The sequence below is a fragment of the Perna viridis genome, chromosome 3, assembly GCF_037379345.1.
Source record: "Perna viridis isolate PV_CMFRI_1.1 ecotype Kerala chromosome 3, ASM3737934v1, whole genome shotgun sequence".
NCBI classification, from domain to species: domain Eukaryota; kingdom Metazoa; phylum Mollusca; class Bivalvia; order Mytilida; family Mytilidae; genus Perna; species Perna viridis.
In genome coordinates this window covers 3,006,934-3,022,589 of record NC_142447.1, presented here as the reverse complement: position 1 = coordinate 3,022,589, position 15,656 = coordinate 3,006,934, and the positions used below count along the sequence as shown (strand labels likewise).

At 32.4% G+C, this 15,656-nt stretch overlaps 1 protein-coding gene across 1 annotated transcript; it reads right to left on the bottom strand.

Annotated features, from left to right (window-relative positions):
• Nucleotides 1-290: 290 nt before the first annotated feature.
• LOC148620662 (protein disulfide-isomerase A3-like) lies at nucleotides 291-15,078 on the bottom strand. The gene is made up of 13 exons (XM_088574341.1): nucleotides 14,918-15,078; nucleotides 14,319-14,406; nucleotides 13,593-13,710; nucleotides 12,798-12,905; nucleotides 12,400-12,526; nucleotides 9,839-9,952; nucleotides 9,232-9,354; nucleotides 5,894-6,076; nucleotides 4,052-4,154; nucleotides 3,023-3,151; nucleotides 2,242-2,321; nucleotides 1,743-1,800; nucleotides 291-1,524 (listed from the first exon to the last, which is right to left on the bottom strand). The coding sequence occupies exons 1-13, from the start codon at nucleotides 15,049-15,051 to the stop codon at nucleotides 1,408-1,410; spliced, it is 1,482 nt and encodes a 493-aa protein (XP_088430467.1). The 5' UTR covers nucleotides 15,052-15,078; the 3' UTR covers nucleotides 291-1,407.
• Nucleotides 15,079-15,656: the final 578 nt, after the last annotated feature.

Genomic DNA, 15,656 nt, shown 5'->3' with positions numbered 1-15,656 from the left:
AAAAATGGGGTGATGTGTCAACTTGCTGGCTTTTGCTTCTGTGAGCTGGCACAATAAAAATCTGGCATAGCATGTAGTACAAAACAAGGTCTGTTTAATTACAAATGTTCTAGTTATGTATGATTGTTAAGCAACTGACTCATTTCACTATACTATGCCAAAATTTTGATTCAACAAACTTTATAGGAAATTTTGGACTTTGATTGTTCAGTGATTTTGGAAGATGGGATGTATGAACACCATTACTGTCCCGCAGTGCAGCAAGGAACAATAAAAACATGGAACAGATATTCATTTTCAAGTTTTTATTTAACCATTCATAAATAGATATCTTATGGACCCATGACATGCGTACATTATAACAAGTGTTGCACCTTTATTCTGCAGGAAATTTATATTAATACTTCAAAATCATTCAAACGCACACAGTGACATGACAGTCCAATCATTTACACCTAACAGTTCAAATAATTTCATCAACAAGGTTTTTTTTTTTAAATCCTGATTAAAGATACTCTCACAAGTTCATAGTGAAACCAATTTGACATAGATAATGTGAAACTACAAATTAAGTTCATCTCACAAAGTAAATGTAAAACCCAAGTCCTTTATTTGATGTGAGACTCATAACTTGATTATCAGTTTTGCAAATTAATAAAAAGACATGATAGAACAAAGAATAAAAATTTTACAATTAAAACCTGAATAATTCTTCTCAATCAGATTCCAGTCACGTTTATAAATAATAAAAAAAACAACCAAATTTACATGATTTGTTTGGCTTTGATGTGGAGAAACATTTAGATACAATAGATAAGCTTTACCTATTTTCAATGTACTAAATATTCAGAAGAATATATATCTAAAAATCTACTCTATGAAGACCTTGCACCATTTATAACAGGATTCAAGAAATCATTTCAATATGGAATGATTCCATTTATAAAAAAAAAGACCAAAATAATCCATCCCAAAACAACCTGATAGAGTAAATGTACACATGTAACTTATGTACTAGTGCTACCTGAATAGAATACCAAAGTTTTGACCAGACAACATTACATGAAAACAAATTGATAATCAGGAACTTTATTGTTTTCCATTCACGCTAGATATTTTCTTGCTCTACAGTCACAATACTAAAATATCACCCACTTCAAATGATGCTCTGTCAAATCAATAGTAACGTCACTGGCGAACAAAACAAACCCCAGGAAGTTTGCACAATATACCAGTGAACAAAGCCAATCATTATTGTAAAAGACAACCAGGTCATGAAATGATTCCCCATGAAAAATGATGTTTTTTAAAAAATCAGAATAAAGACAACAATAAAAAAGTCCATTCATAGATCATTCAGTCACACAATCAGCTACCATTTTCACTACACTCCCCCCTTTCAATAGTTTATAATTCTGTTTTAGATTTCTTTGATTTCTTCTTTTTCTTTTCGTCTTTAAGTTGAAGACCATCTGTTGATTCTTTCTTTAAGTATTCAATAAAATCGCTGACCTCTCGGCCTCCCTGTAAAAAAAAAAAAAAATTTAAGTGACAATGCATGTTCTGAATGTTTGAAGTTCCTAAAGTCTTGAAAACAACAGATAAGTACCAATTTTTCAAGAGAATATTTGTTATCTTTTTTTTTTTTTAAAGTTCCTAGTTTTCAGATATTTCTTACAAAGAAAGATAACCCTTACAATAAAAAAAGAATGAACTGTGTGAGTAAAATCAAGAATACTTACATTATATTTTTTAGGACTATTTTTAGAATTCTTTGGTTTAAAATAAATTGTAGGGAATCTGAAAAAGAGAAAACATAAAAATAAAAAATACACAACAGAAATAAACAACTAAGCCAATTAAGAAGTGAAAATTGACAACATCAGAAAACAAGGTAAAAAAAACAGAAATGGAACAGTAAATCCAATATGCAAGAGAAGAGTTTCATTTTTAAGTGAAAGAAAGTTAAGTCTGATTACTATTATGATATCAGACATATGCAGACATGCCTACCCTTTATAATGAAAATAGAAAGGTTCACCAAAAACAAAAGTAATTTGAGGTAAAAATGAGTAAGGTTCATTTTTTGTCTCAAAAAGCTGATTTATAGACACAAATCACTCCTATCATGAATGATTATTATCAAAATGACCATTGGTTCAGCCTTTTCTAAGCTGGGGAATCACAATTTTTTCACAACTACTGTATTTTGAGACTAAAGTTTTAAATGTTGATATTTACCCCTGAACTTCATATGGTTTTGGAACATCATTAGCTGTGGCATCCATCTTAGCAATGGTTATACCTGGCTCATTAATCAACTACAATGAAAATATATTACAATCATATTAAAATTACCACACAATTATAATACAAATCATTAGGTTCCTCATTGAACTTAAGAACTATACAATTCATTTTTAATTAATCAGTAATATTATAGCTGAACTCTGTTAAAATTTAACTGTAAATATTTGACACTTATGAAAAACAAATATCTATACATATCAGATACTCTCAATGGTTTGCCCTACAAGCAATAAGTATGTATGAATGGCTTATGGTGGCTGCATTAATTTTATGTGGGAATCTAATTCATAGTTCTAAATATGAAGAACTTTATATTTAATTTGACACTTACTAAATTCTTAACAGAAATGTGTCAACATGATAATGATTCACAAAATGCAACACAAAACAAAACAATTCAATGGCTGTCATTACTATACTAATGTTCTTAGTTTAACGATATTTCAACCAAAACCTCATGGACTTAACACAAAATTTCCAAAACTGAGACAAGTTTTTTTTGCCACAATACACAGAAAGGATGCTATGTTGTCTTCTTGCATTTATCTATTTAGATAAGACCTACTCATTTAATATTTTTTGTTGCAGCTGTTTTGCATCAGGAATTCTTTTTTCTGTTTTTTTCAGTGCCAACAAAATAGAACTCCAATTTAATATAAAGCGTATCATTCTTTCTTTTTGTGTTACCCCAAGGTCACTAGCCAAAACTTACCTTTTCACCTAATTCATTATATTTAGGCTCCAATTGTTTACAATGACCACACCATGGAGCATAAAACTCTATCAGAACATCTTTACTATCATCATTTACAATCTCATCAAAGTTCTTTCCTACAACAGTCTGCAAAAGAAATGATTGTATGTGCAACTTTGTCAATTTTCCAATGTTCTTACTGCCTGATTATATCAGACTTGCAATGATATTTTCTGTCTCGACTTCAACTGCTGTTATTTTGTAGGCAACCTACTTCAAACTGATATATCTCAGGCTGTTGTCAGGATACTTAAAGAATGCGTTTCATATTTTTTTTTATCTATGAAGAAAAAACGTAAATCATGTAGTGCACACAGGGCATTGAAGTTATTTCAAATAGACCAAAAACAGTCGTTCCCTATTATTCAATTTAAGTATTAAATTTCAATGAGTACATCATCAAATCACAGTAACATTGCAAAATTTGGTGTATGAGATGATGAACAAAAATTTTTATCCAATCAGAAAACTTATTATTTCTAAAATAAATTATTCAAAAAATTCCAATGATAATGTTACGTCAAATCCACAGTGCCCGCCTTTAGCCACTAGCCTGAAGCCTGTGGCTAGTGAAAGTTGATTTGGGCTAGTGAAATGATGTTTACTTTTTTGTTTCGGGCTTGTTGAATCCTATACAGTCTTCTATTATTCAGGCTAGTGGTTGAGAATTTTGAAGGAAGACTTAATCCATTGTCATGTTGCCAATAAACAAAAATGGCAGAATAACTCCACATTGAACGTCTCAACAGAACAGAACATTATGACCCGTCAGACTCAACATCACATTTTTTGTATCAACTTCAAAACTGCCTTCAATCTGAATGTACAACAAAACTATCTCATTGAAGTTCTATCTAACAGCAGTCTGATCACAAACTATCTCATCATAGTTCTATTTTACAGCAGTCTGATCATAAACTACCACAGTTGCATGTTTTAATCCATTGGTGAAATTATTAAACAGGTAACTTGGATGTAAATACTTACTTTGACACCCCCACTGTTATCTTCTGGTACTGGTTCTGACTTCAGATATGGTTCCAATTTGTCACCTAACAAATCATTTACAAACTGTTCCAAATTATCCATGCTAAAGAAAAAAAACCAAATAATTAATGAAATTAAATAGCACTGATATAAATTATATCATGTTTAATCAACAATATAAAATAAATATAGAATAATTACTTTCTCCTGTATGTTTCTACAATATCAGAGTTAATCATAATTCAAAATGTACCAATTTTTAGCATCAAACCATGTGAACTTTTTAGTAAATTATAACTTATATTTTGAAGGACTAAATCACTGATTACACATTTGACCATATGTAAGCAAGTAAATTATCTTGAAGCGTTTTTAAGAAAAAGTTTATTTTTTTGCAAATGACATTTGGCATAAAACAATGCTTAATGACATGCAATGAAGTTCATTAGTGAAAAAAAAAACAAACAAAAAAAAAACACGGAACAAATCAAATGAGAAACATGAACATTAACCATAATAAACTGAATATGCCAGGTATGATCAACTAATACCTCCACTTGTAAAGAAAGTTGATATCAGAATTGCTTAAAACATATGCCCTGTCTATACAAGGCTGAACAACAAATCCAAACTTCGGGAATCGAGATTTTTCAGACCAAAATTTTTTCTAGCATTCCATACAGTAAACTAGAAGCCCTGTTTGTCACAGGAGCCTCTGTGTCATTTGTTAGTAGTGTTTTTTTTAGTAAATCAAATGTGTCTGCAAGACACTAATGATGCCCCCACTCAGTAGATCTGCCAAATTAAGAACAAGTTTATTTTTGTATGAAGACATGGTTTGCAGATTCAGAAAGGTTATGTACTCTTTGGCTGATGCAGTAAATAATTGGTATGTTAGGTTAAGCACTGCAAAAAATACTTGTGATGAGAAAAAGAGGACTGATGGACGGACAGACGGACACATAAACAATGTTAATACTTCCAATAACAAATCCCTAACTTTGTTGCTTGGGGTATATTTCTGACAAAAATTACAAAGTCCACCTATCACCAAGTTCTGTAAATTTCTACAAAAATCAAGATCCTACGACCTTACACACCATCATAATGTGTAGAAACATTCTGCAAAAAATATTTTAGATGTAGTTCAAAAACTATAGGAGGAGATATTCGGACAAGCCATATAGCCATATTTCTGATGAAAACGACTAGGTGTAACTATCACCAATTTCCGTAATATTTCACAAAAATCAAAATCCTTTGGCCCTGCACACCTTCATCATGTGTAGAAATATCCTGTAAAATATTTTAGATGTAGTTCAAAAACTGTATGAGGAGATAGACGAACAAGCCATGATCATGTGTAATCCGGATGAATGGATGGAAAGACGGACAGGGGTTAATTAATATGCCTCGACTGTTTGTCGTGAGGGCATAAAAAATGGTGAAGTCTCATGAAATAGGAAGTTGATCTCACAGAGCTACAAAAATTGCTTATTACATATGTTCCATCTATAAGAAGCCGCACACCAAATTTGAAATCAATTCATCAATTCACCAATCCGAGACAATTGAGTTGAAATTTAGATGGATTATTTACCACCTGCTTACTTAGTGGGGGTATGCTATTAATTTTTTCCAGACCAAGTTTATCTAAGGAAATGTTTATATAATTAAGTATTCCTGATTTTCAGAATTTTCTACTTCACACATGGATGTTTAGCATGAATACAATAAGTGGCATTCCACCAGTAAACTTAACACGCCATAGATAATTGGTAATGGGAGTTCTTGGCACCTAAATATATGGAAATAATAACCAAAGTTGCTGTTATACCCTACCTGAATTCACTGGACATAACATATTTAAGGTCTCTATCATCTCTGGCACAAACAACTGGTTTGTCTCCCTTGACATCATTCAGTCCAAATTCTCCCAACTCATAGCTGAAGTCTTTTTGATTGCTGACTGCAAAGTAGATATCTTTTCCACTATCTCTCAATTTCTTTCCAACTTTCATAACTCTACAAAGGAAAGGACCAATTCAATTAAAAGTAAATAATTTAATCTCAGAAGCAACACACTTTCTGATTGGATGAAAAACTTTATCATCTCATGGACCAAATTTGTAGAGTGACTGTGATGTCATCAACCCTTTTTAATGACTTACCTGTTGAATTTTGATACTAAAAATAAATTATAAGGAATGACTGTTATATTTTTTCAGTCTATTTGAAATTAAGTCAATGCCTGTGGTGCACTCTTGAAAATAACTGGTTACACAGATTATTTAGTGTGCACCATGTAACTGAGGTTATTTTTCATAGACTGAAAAAAATAAAGTAGCCATTCCTTAATGGACTAAATAAATTGTTGTACCATCCTGATTTCTCCATATGTTTCATATTTTTAGGTACGATGTGTACTTTAAAGTTTGCGAACAGCACACCTGATCACCAGGCAGAAAAGGTAGTGGCTTATACATATATACATTCTGGAAGATAAAGTAATTTCATCTGTTTGTTATTTTATGACAAAAAAAAAAAACAAAAAAAAACTTAAATGTATACAATAAAAAACTCAAGTTTTTAACATGAGGACATGGACTTTATAGTCCAAATCTACTTCACCATTATGTTTGATTAATAACTACGAATAATTTGTTAAATAATAGATATCCAATCTGCTATTGAAACCTGAAGGTTACTTAAAGTGTTAGTTTGTGTAAGAATCAAACAAAATGTGAAAAATCAGAAACATGGCTGTCAAAACCCCATCAATCTGACTATATTATTTTACTCAAGGATGCTATCCCTATTTGACAAGACCATTATTTGATCTCTGCATCACTGGATTTTTTTCAGAAATTGTTCAATAGAATGTTAGAAAAATGAGGTCTCACTAACCACTTCGAACGTTTCCATTACTTTACATGTTAAAAAAATAATTTTCAAAGTCTCACTGTGAATTCCCAGGACAAATGACATCTTAAAGTTGCATACCGTTGCGAAGCTTGGAAAGTAAGGCTTCCAAAATCATTATGCTAATGGTACGATGATAGCAGAAATTCTTCACAAAATTTACTTAAAAATCCACATTTTTACCTGTTCTGCTAACTGACAGCATGGAGGCAAATTACTCACACATGTAAACAATATTCATACACTTTTGTAGTTAATTACATATATGATTTTAAAGTACACATTCTTAGCTTTATTTTGACTACTTTTAATCATAATACACACAAATAATGCACTTACTATGCATATGTCTAGGTTCAGTGTGTTTTTGGTACTACATAGGGGGGGTGGCCATTTGACCCAGAAGTGGTTAGTGAGACCTGAGGTGTTTGAAAGAGTTATCTGCCCTTGAAATGTTCATTTTCAGTGCAGTTCAATAAAATTTTAACTCAAAGCACCAAAATAATATAAAAATTCTTGTCTTTTTTCCTGATTCTGATGGTGCAAATAGTCAAATTAAACTTTCAAAATGGGTTTTCTTTCACACAATGTTCCACCCACTGCCTGATTCTTACAGAGACTGACACTTAGATATTTAAGTATTCAGAAGTTTTATTTATTCATTGATTATAAAATGCAACTTTTTTGACAGTCTTACAGTAAAATAGAAACTGGTACATTGCATAGTATTTTATTCTTAGGCACTCGGCAGTGCATTACCATTTACATAAATTGAATTATTTTTTAAAAAAGAAACATTTCATTAATCCTTTTTCTCATCAATGGGAGCTACAAAATGACCTCAGTCCTATCATTAACTTTCACCAACAATCAAAAATAAGGCTCAAGTTGTATCATCATAGGTCGTCATGGCAAGAAAAAGAACAAATTTAAATCTTTTAAACACAAGTACATGTTGTACATCCAAAAATATGCAGGGAAAAGTGGTACACTCTACCCTCTAGGAAACATTTCCTAACCTACTATTGCCAAGGTTTAAAAACTGGTCAAGCACTATTCCCTAAAAAAACATGTCTTGGGGAAAGAGCACCCATGATATTTAAGGGTACCACCAACACATTAAAATTAAGATGCAATACATTTGTACTATGTAAAAAAATTCAAATTTTACTCCCCACCAATACATTATTAAATCATCTGCATTCTGCCCCCCCTTCAGTTCCTGCAATATAAGCTTACAAAATGTAACCATGGTCTCCAGAACCAGAATATCACTTTTTTTCCTATCCCCTTTTGACTTGTACTTTATCCAGGTATTAAGAGGTGGATAGAGAAGGTGTGGCCCTCAATATAAAATTGGGAAATCCTGTATCAATCTGAATCAACCCATATTCCAAGCTTATGATATCATATAAAAAATTCTTTAATTTCTACTTTCTAAGGGAAAGTAGCAGTTGAAAAATATCTTTCCCTGACCCAAATTTCACTTGCCTCGGGTGACAGGAAAGGGTAATCTAGGAAACTGCAATTGTAATGCTTCTGTAATACAGTTATCACTACTTGTTTCAAGTTGCTTTTAACAATGTATTTTAGAATAAAAACTGTAAAGTATTTATGTTCAGTTGTAAGGAAATTTATTTTTCAGCCCTTGTCAAAATTGGTTGGTCAGGTCCAGTATGCCTTGTGATTTTGAGTGTTCTTTGATGAGTTTTAGATGAAAGTTTAAAAAAGTTGCATCAATGACCCAACATTGATTGAGAACAGACTGTCAATCATCAACTTTCATATTATGTAGCCCAAACATGGCTATTTTAAGGATAATAATGCTTAAAAAACCAATAATTTCCTCCTCATAAAAACTCTGTTTTCCATGCAAAATTAAAACAAAAATGAATCAAGTCAACCTTTTTGGTCCCAACAGCTGTAAAATCTTTCCATAAAATACAGGGAAGGGCCCTTTTTCTGGAAAAAGGTGCAAATTGTGGCATCATCAATTAAAGTTAATACAAAATGACCTCAGTCCTATCATTAACTTTCACCGACAATCAAAAATAAGGCTCAAGTTGTATCATCATAGGTCATCAAGTCAAGGGAATAATTCCTGATAGTAATTTACCAACTTCATGGAGTTTCCTGAAACTATATCTTAGTTTACGGGCATTAAATTTTTTAGTGTGCAGCTTCAATCTGACACAAAAACAGCAGAGAAGACATGCACTTTTAAATATATTCAGTCGTTGGCAGGCAAAACAACAAACCTGTTTCTCCAGTAATTGGTTCCCTTTTCATTTTTGTCATAATCCACATCATAGTAAGCAATGACTAATGGTTTCTTGAATTTGTCTGCATTTCCCTGAGTTCTGTGTCCACAAAGACCAGTTCTATAAATCATAAAATTTCAGTTTAATCTTGTAATGTGTCAAAAAAAAATGTAACAAGTCTTGTTTGTTTTATTAGTAAGTTACATGGCTGCAGAATGTTATGATACCTATCATTTCCAGTTTGATAATAGCCACTACTATTGTTTTGTCAATATATGTTTTTGGTAGGTTTAAGACAATATTTGTAAATGTTTTCCGCATTAATATAGTTATAGATCGAAACATTACCATCAAGAACAATACTGATGAAAAAAAGGTTTGTGAAAATTTTAGTGAAAAAAATTGGCAGAGGAAAAATACCGACATATATTTTTTTCACCTCATTTTCTGACATTTTTTTTCTACCATCATATTTTAACCTATAGATTTAATTGATTGCTCCCAATACAAGTGTGATACCATCAAAGTTAAGATAAGGACATGATTAGCTGGATTTTATAGGAGAAAAATGTAAACTGAGAATCTATAAATGTAGACAACTCACAAGGAATCTGATAGCCATGACTTAATTTTATCTACAGAGCTGCTTCCACCATATTTCTGTTGAGTATCTTCAAATTTACTTTTCAAATGCTTTGGTTGGAATAAGACAACGTTGCTGAAAATAAGTGAAAAAATAATGAACTATTTGAAACATCTATGCAGGTCAGATTAATAAAACACAGGGGTTTCATTAATTTTTCAGACAGGAGGTACTTTACAGAAAGTAGGAGGTACCAAATAAATTCAGCAAGGGGTCTGGGGCCGCTTATGGCCCCCCAGTGGGTCCAGGGCAATGCCTTGGTGGGGGGTTTGGGGGGTGCAAAGCCCCACAGGAAGCTCCTGGAATTTAGCCTTTTTGAGATTTAAATTTTGACTTGAAAATATGGGATTAAGTCTGCAATATTTGCTTCAGTTTTGTTTAAAATATATGAATTTGAAATCAAGACATATGATATATGATGAATCATAACTGATTTAGTCTCAAAACCCTGAAATCCAGGAGCTCCCCATGATTCCCACTAGATCCATTTCTAGACTAATGCTGATAAACTCAGTTGGCTGTTTATTTTTTTTATTTTGATAAATGTCATATTTTGTTCTTAGGCTTTTATTTACTTGTTACAAAATTTGAACACTAACACATGGAAATAAAAAGCATAGGAACAAAACTAAACATTTATTAAATGAATTCCATAACATGTGGTGGTTCCTAGTGCTGATTATTTTCATAACAAAAACTTTGTTGTTGTTTATTGCCTAATTATTACTGTGACATGTAGAACAATTGCATGTGTGTGGCAAGCCAAAGTGGACAAAAATCAATATTTTGTAATATTAGAAAATGAGTTTTAATATTACAAAATCATTTTTTTTAAATATTAGAAAATATTTTTTAATATTAAAAATTCATTTTTTAATATTACAAATTCCTGATTTAGTAATATTATAAAACATCACACATTTTGTAATATTACAAATTGAATATGTAATATTAGAAAATGAATTTAAAATAACAAAATGATTTTATAATATTAGAAAATCAATTTCTAATATTAAAAGATCGTTTTTGAATATTAGAAAATACTCATTTTTGTCCACTTTGCCTAGCCATACATGTATCTTATTGTGAAATGTTGGTCAAAAATCATAGTCTGACAAGAAATTCCTTGCTTCTGAAAAAGAACAAGGCTGGTAGTTTTAGTTTGGTTGACTCTTTGACGGACAGAATTTTTTAAACATTACAATGTATATATTTTCTATTATTATTTCTAGCAGTGTTGAATCTCGGATCCAATATTTTTTTTTAATATTCTCGTCAGCAAAGGCCAGACATGTTCTTTTCAAACTTAGGGTTGCCAGAATATTTTTACCAAAACTCCCCCTCCCACCGAATCGAATGGTTGTCCCTTAAATCATATTCTGTAAAAGTTTGTTTCACGTGTTGACTGGTTGTCAACACTAAAAATTCCTGCACTCGTTTGCACAAATCACAACAAATATTGGGGAAAATGATGGGTATGGGGCAATTCCAAATACGAAAGGCATTTTTTGACACATTTTCATAGAATCTTCACCTGTGTTTAGCTTTTTGTTCAGCACAAAATATTTGTTGATTGCTTTGACATTGTTAAGTCACCTCATGTTTTCTATGAATAGACACTACGTTAAAACGTCGTAGGTTAAAGCGCTTAAGCGATTAAAATCCGATGCGGACCTCAACGAAGACACCAATTGATATAAACAATAATAAAACTTAAGATCGCGATTTTGGAGACATACCCGTTGCCTACAGACGGAATGATCTTAGATATCTATTTACTAGATTTTCCCTCTTGATTTTTTTTGCTTTTATTTTATTCTGCCCATACCAATCGCTACTATAGCCGGGTAAAAGTACCGGGTACCGGCTCTTAATGAAAGCACTGAAACATATATATTTCCATACTCGTTACATTTATGTGTTACATATATTTGACTGGTAAAACCAGTATAATACTACACTAGTTTCCCCTAAGGCCTACTGAGAGAAGAATTTCAAATTCATGTTGATGACTGTTTAGTTTATTATTTCAGCATACATGTTCAATACACATTAATATATTCTTCTGAATAAATGATGCTATCAGACAATTCCATTCACATTAATTATACATGAAGTGAAACTTTATCTTGAATATCAAGAAAAAATTATTTCAAAGTCACTAAATACTGATAAATTGAAAGTCAAACAATACCTCTTAATTTTTAACCTGTACAAGAACAACCTGTAATTTTCAAAAATTGTAGAACCCTGTCCTTCTTATATCTTTATAACAGGTCATTAATGGAACATTTAGTGATACCTTGCCATGTTACAGTGAAAAAAAGGGGTGGCAAAATGTTCAAAATGGTCTATCAACTTGGAAACTACATTTTTGATTTTCCTGAAAATTGAACTTAACCTGTATTTAGTGGTACTAAACAACTGGACTTGCAAAGCGGCATGCCACTTTTGGAGGGTGTCACATAATCATGATAATACTTTGCCACTTGGTGTGGCAGGGTATATGAATGAAAACCTACTCTGTATATCCATATTTATCAAGAACAGCTTTATCTGAGGTGTGAGCAAATTTGACATCAGTACTCATGGCATCAGCAGCCTTCTGGAAAGCCTTGGCAAGTTTGCTGTCAGCATCACTGAAGAAACCTAAAACAGTACATTTGTTGTTTATATACTATAGAAAAAAAAACACTTTAAAAATACCCTAAGTACATGTACATTCAACATGAAATTTAGCGGTTTAAAGTGCACAGTGCAAAACAAAATAGAACATTTAACAATTTTTAAAAAAGAACATCATATTTGTCAGGTCAAAATGTATTGCATGTAAGAATCACAAAACAACTGATCTGTGAACATTCTTGAACCAGGTCAAAGAGTACAATGTTCCCATCAAATTTTGATTGAGTTTACCCACCAACTACAACGTAATCCTTCTTTGATGTAAATTTGTCAGCGTCAGCTACAGAGGTCAGTTCTTTAGAGGTTGGTCCTGCCTTGGATGACATCAAATTTACAATACCAGCTGAATACAAAGAGAAACGAAATGATCAATTCAATGCTAATTATACATACACGGGATCACTGAAGATCAAAATGAATAATTATAATATCTAAGTTTTCACAACTTCAAGGTCCCTAAATCTGATTTTTATGCTCTGAAGTCATATTTTGCAATAAAAATTGTCATTTCCTTCATAGTTGTAACCAAATACAAGTTTAATATCAATTTCATAAAATCTAAGGGTGGGGCAGCACCACCATTGAATAGTCTGTGGTGAACCCTGAATACAAAGTATAAGTTGTAAAAATGAAATATTGACTGACATGTCAGCTAAAAGTGTCACTTCCATCCTGTTGGAAAGTTTTAATTTTTTAGCTATGTATGAGAAAAGAAAAATATTTCAGGTTAGGCCCAGTGGTATCAGAATATATTATGTATTCACTAAGTTAACTCCTCACAAACATTAGAACCAGTGTTCTCCCCAGGCCCTATAATATCTTCATCAATCAGAGATGTTTTTACGAGGAACAATACATGTAGGTAAGTGGAAATTGGCAAAATCTGAAGTAAATAAATTGTAAAATTTGGATTACAAAAAACAGAAATCATCCAAAAAGTGGAAGAAAATCATCCCTGATCATTAAAAAGTTTTATTTCTATTAGGAACTGAAGTACTTGTTGCATGTCCAAATGAACATAGTAACTTACCCTCTTCTCTAGGTCCTTGATACTCCTCAGCAAATTCACCACTCCTGAATATTTTGAGTGTAGGGTATCCACTAACTCCATACTTGGAACAAGTTTCTGTATTAGCTGTACAATCAACCTAAATTATAACAATACAAAAATGTTCATACATATACCTCAAGTCACCTGCACATTTTCTAACAAGTGAGAATGAAGTGTAACAAAAAAAGGCAGATTACTACTGTACTTGTATTTTAATATTCTACATGTACATTACACCTTACTAAAGTTTGGAAGATTGATACCATGCAAGATGTTATGGGATGTGTCAGACCCATTGAAAGTCATTCAGGGGTCACCAGAGAGATACCTTAATTTTGCAAATTTATCCTCTTTTCTCCTACATGTAAATGGGTAACTAAGGAAATCAAAATATTCTACAGGAGTGAATGAATTTTTTACAAGACAGGTCAGGGGTATTTTAATTGGTCTGTAGTTTGCCTTTTCTGGCTGGAAATGGCCCTTTGTCTAAAAGAAAATTATATGGTCTTAGCAAATGGCTCCTTCAAATTAAGAATATCTTTGAAAAATCATGAAAATGGCTTCTTCATTAAGATTTCCTTCCTAACCACTGCCAGGGAATAAAAATACACAGCTGTAATACTTCTCAGCTATAAGATTCTACATATTTTAACCCTGCATGACTTCAAACTTTATATCATTGTTTAATGTTAAGCAACCTTTTACCTTTGCCAAAGCTACAGGTGGATCATTGTCCTTAAGTTTAGTTGCAGCCTTTTCATACTCAGGAGCCAACCTTTTACAATGACCACACCTGTAAAGAAAGTTAAATTCTGTATATAAAGTAGTTAAAGGATACTGCAATACTGCCAACTCTCCTGTATTTCCTGAGAGACAAGCACATTTGGATGCTCATTTGGTGGCATTTTACTTTGATCTATTGTTTTTTTTATCTTGAATTTAAAAAAAAAGTCAAATCTGGAGCTTTTGAAAGCTTGACATATCTTATACTGGGTCTTTAAATCAAAGTTTGTTAAAAAACTGATACATTGTGGTCAGACGACATAAGTTTTGTTCAGTAATTATTTGGACTTAAGTTTCACAAGAATCATGATTTTCTAGGTCTGTAGTTGGATGGCTCATTTTATTTTTCGGATACTTCTTCCAACATGAAAACAGATCTGAGTAGATCTTTTACATGAAAAGTATAATTGCCTTGTTTTATCTACATCTGATAATCAAATCATGACTTTTACAAAACAATTGAAAAAGGGGGGGGGACAAGTCGACTCAAAATTAACTTGCCGGCACGTTACACGTCTTACCAAGGAGCGAAAAATTCCACCAAGATCAAGTCGTGTTTAGCCACTTCTGTTCCAAAGTCGGAGTCTGTGAATTCAAGAACATCACTGGCAAATGTAAGTGCCGTTAGGCACGATAAAATCAGGAGGAGCTTCATCGTAAATCAACAGTCACTGATGTGTGTGCTAAACAAAACGTGTAGTTGTAAAGGTTCGTGTGCTGTCGAGCATTGATTGGTCCAGCGCTGTATTTCCTGTTGACGAAAATTGCCGGAAAAAGTCGGGGGTCATCGATAAAACCCGAACCGTGATTTGGAGTATGTCCAGATATATGGTCTCGAAACGGAATATGAAACAAAGGAAAAAAAAACGAGGCCACAGACATACTAAGATATCTACAAATTTACTTTTTTTCATTCAGAAACTAGAATTGCAGCATAGAATGAGCAAAGGCCCTTGTGACCATGGATTCGTACCAGTTATAGAGAAAGAGAGAGACGAAAGCAGAGAGACGTAAAACTGGGCATAGCATAAAAAATAGACTCTTTTGTGGTAAGTTGGTGAGCATGCTCAATATACACTTCCGCGAGGTAAAGCTTTGGTAGAACTTTCCTCGCGGAAGTGTATATTGAGCATGCTACATCGACTACATGTACCCCAACGTTAGCACAAAAGGGTCTATAGCAGGCGTACATGTCAGAAAACACACATAATAGCACAAATATGGAAACAAAATTATTCGACGATATTTTTAACGATTCAA

Excerpts from the sequence above, each read along its gene's own strand:
- LOC148620662 (XM_088574341.1), bottom strand. The coding sequence starts at position 15,051 with ATGAAGCTCCTCCTGATTTTATCGTGCCTAACGGCACTTACATTTGCC. Across the intron at positions 13,711-14,318 it reads CACCTGTAGCTTTGGCAAAG|GTTGATTGTACAGCTAATAC; the intron begins GTAAAAGGTTGC and ends GTTATAATTTAG. Across the intron at positions 1,525-1,742 it reads ATAGTCCTAAAAAATATAAT|GGAGGCCGAGAGGTCAGCGA; the intron begins GTAAGTATTCTT and ends TTTTTTTTACAG.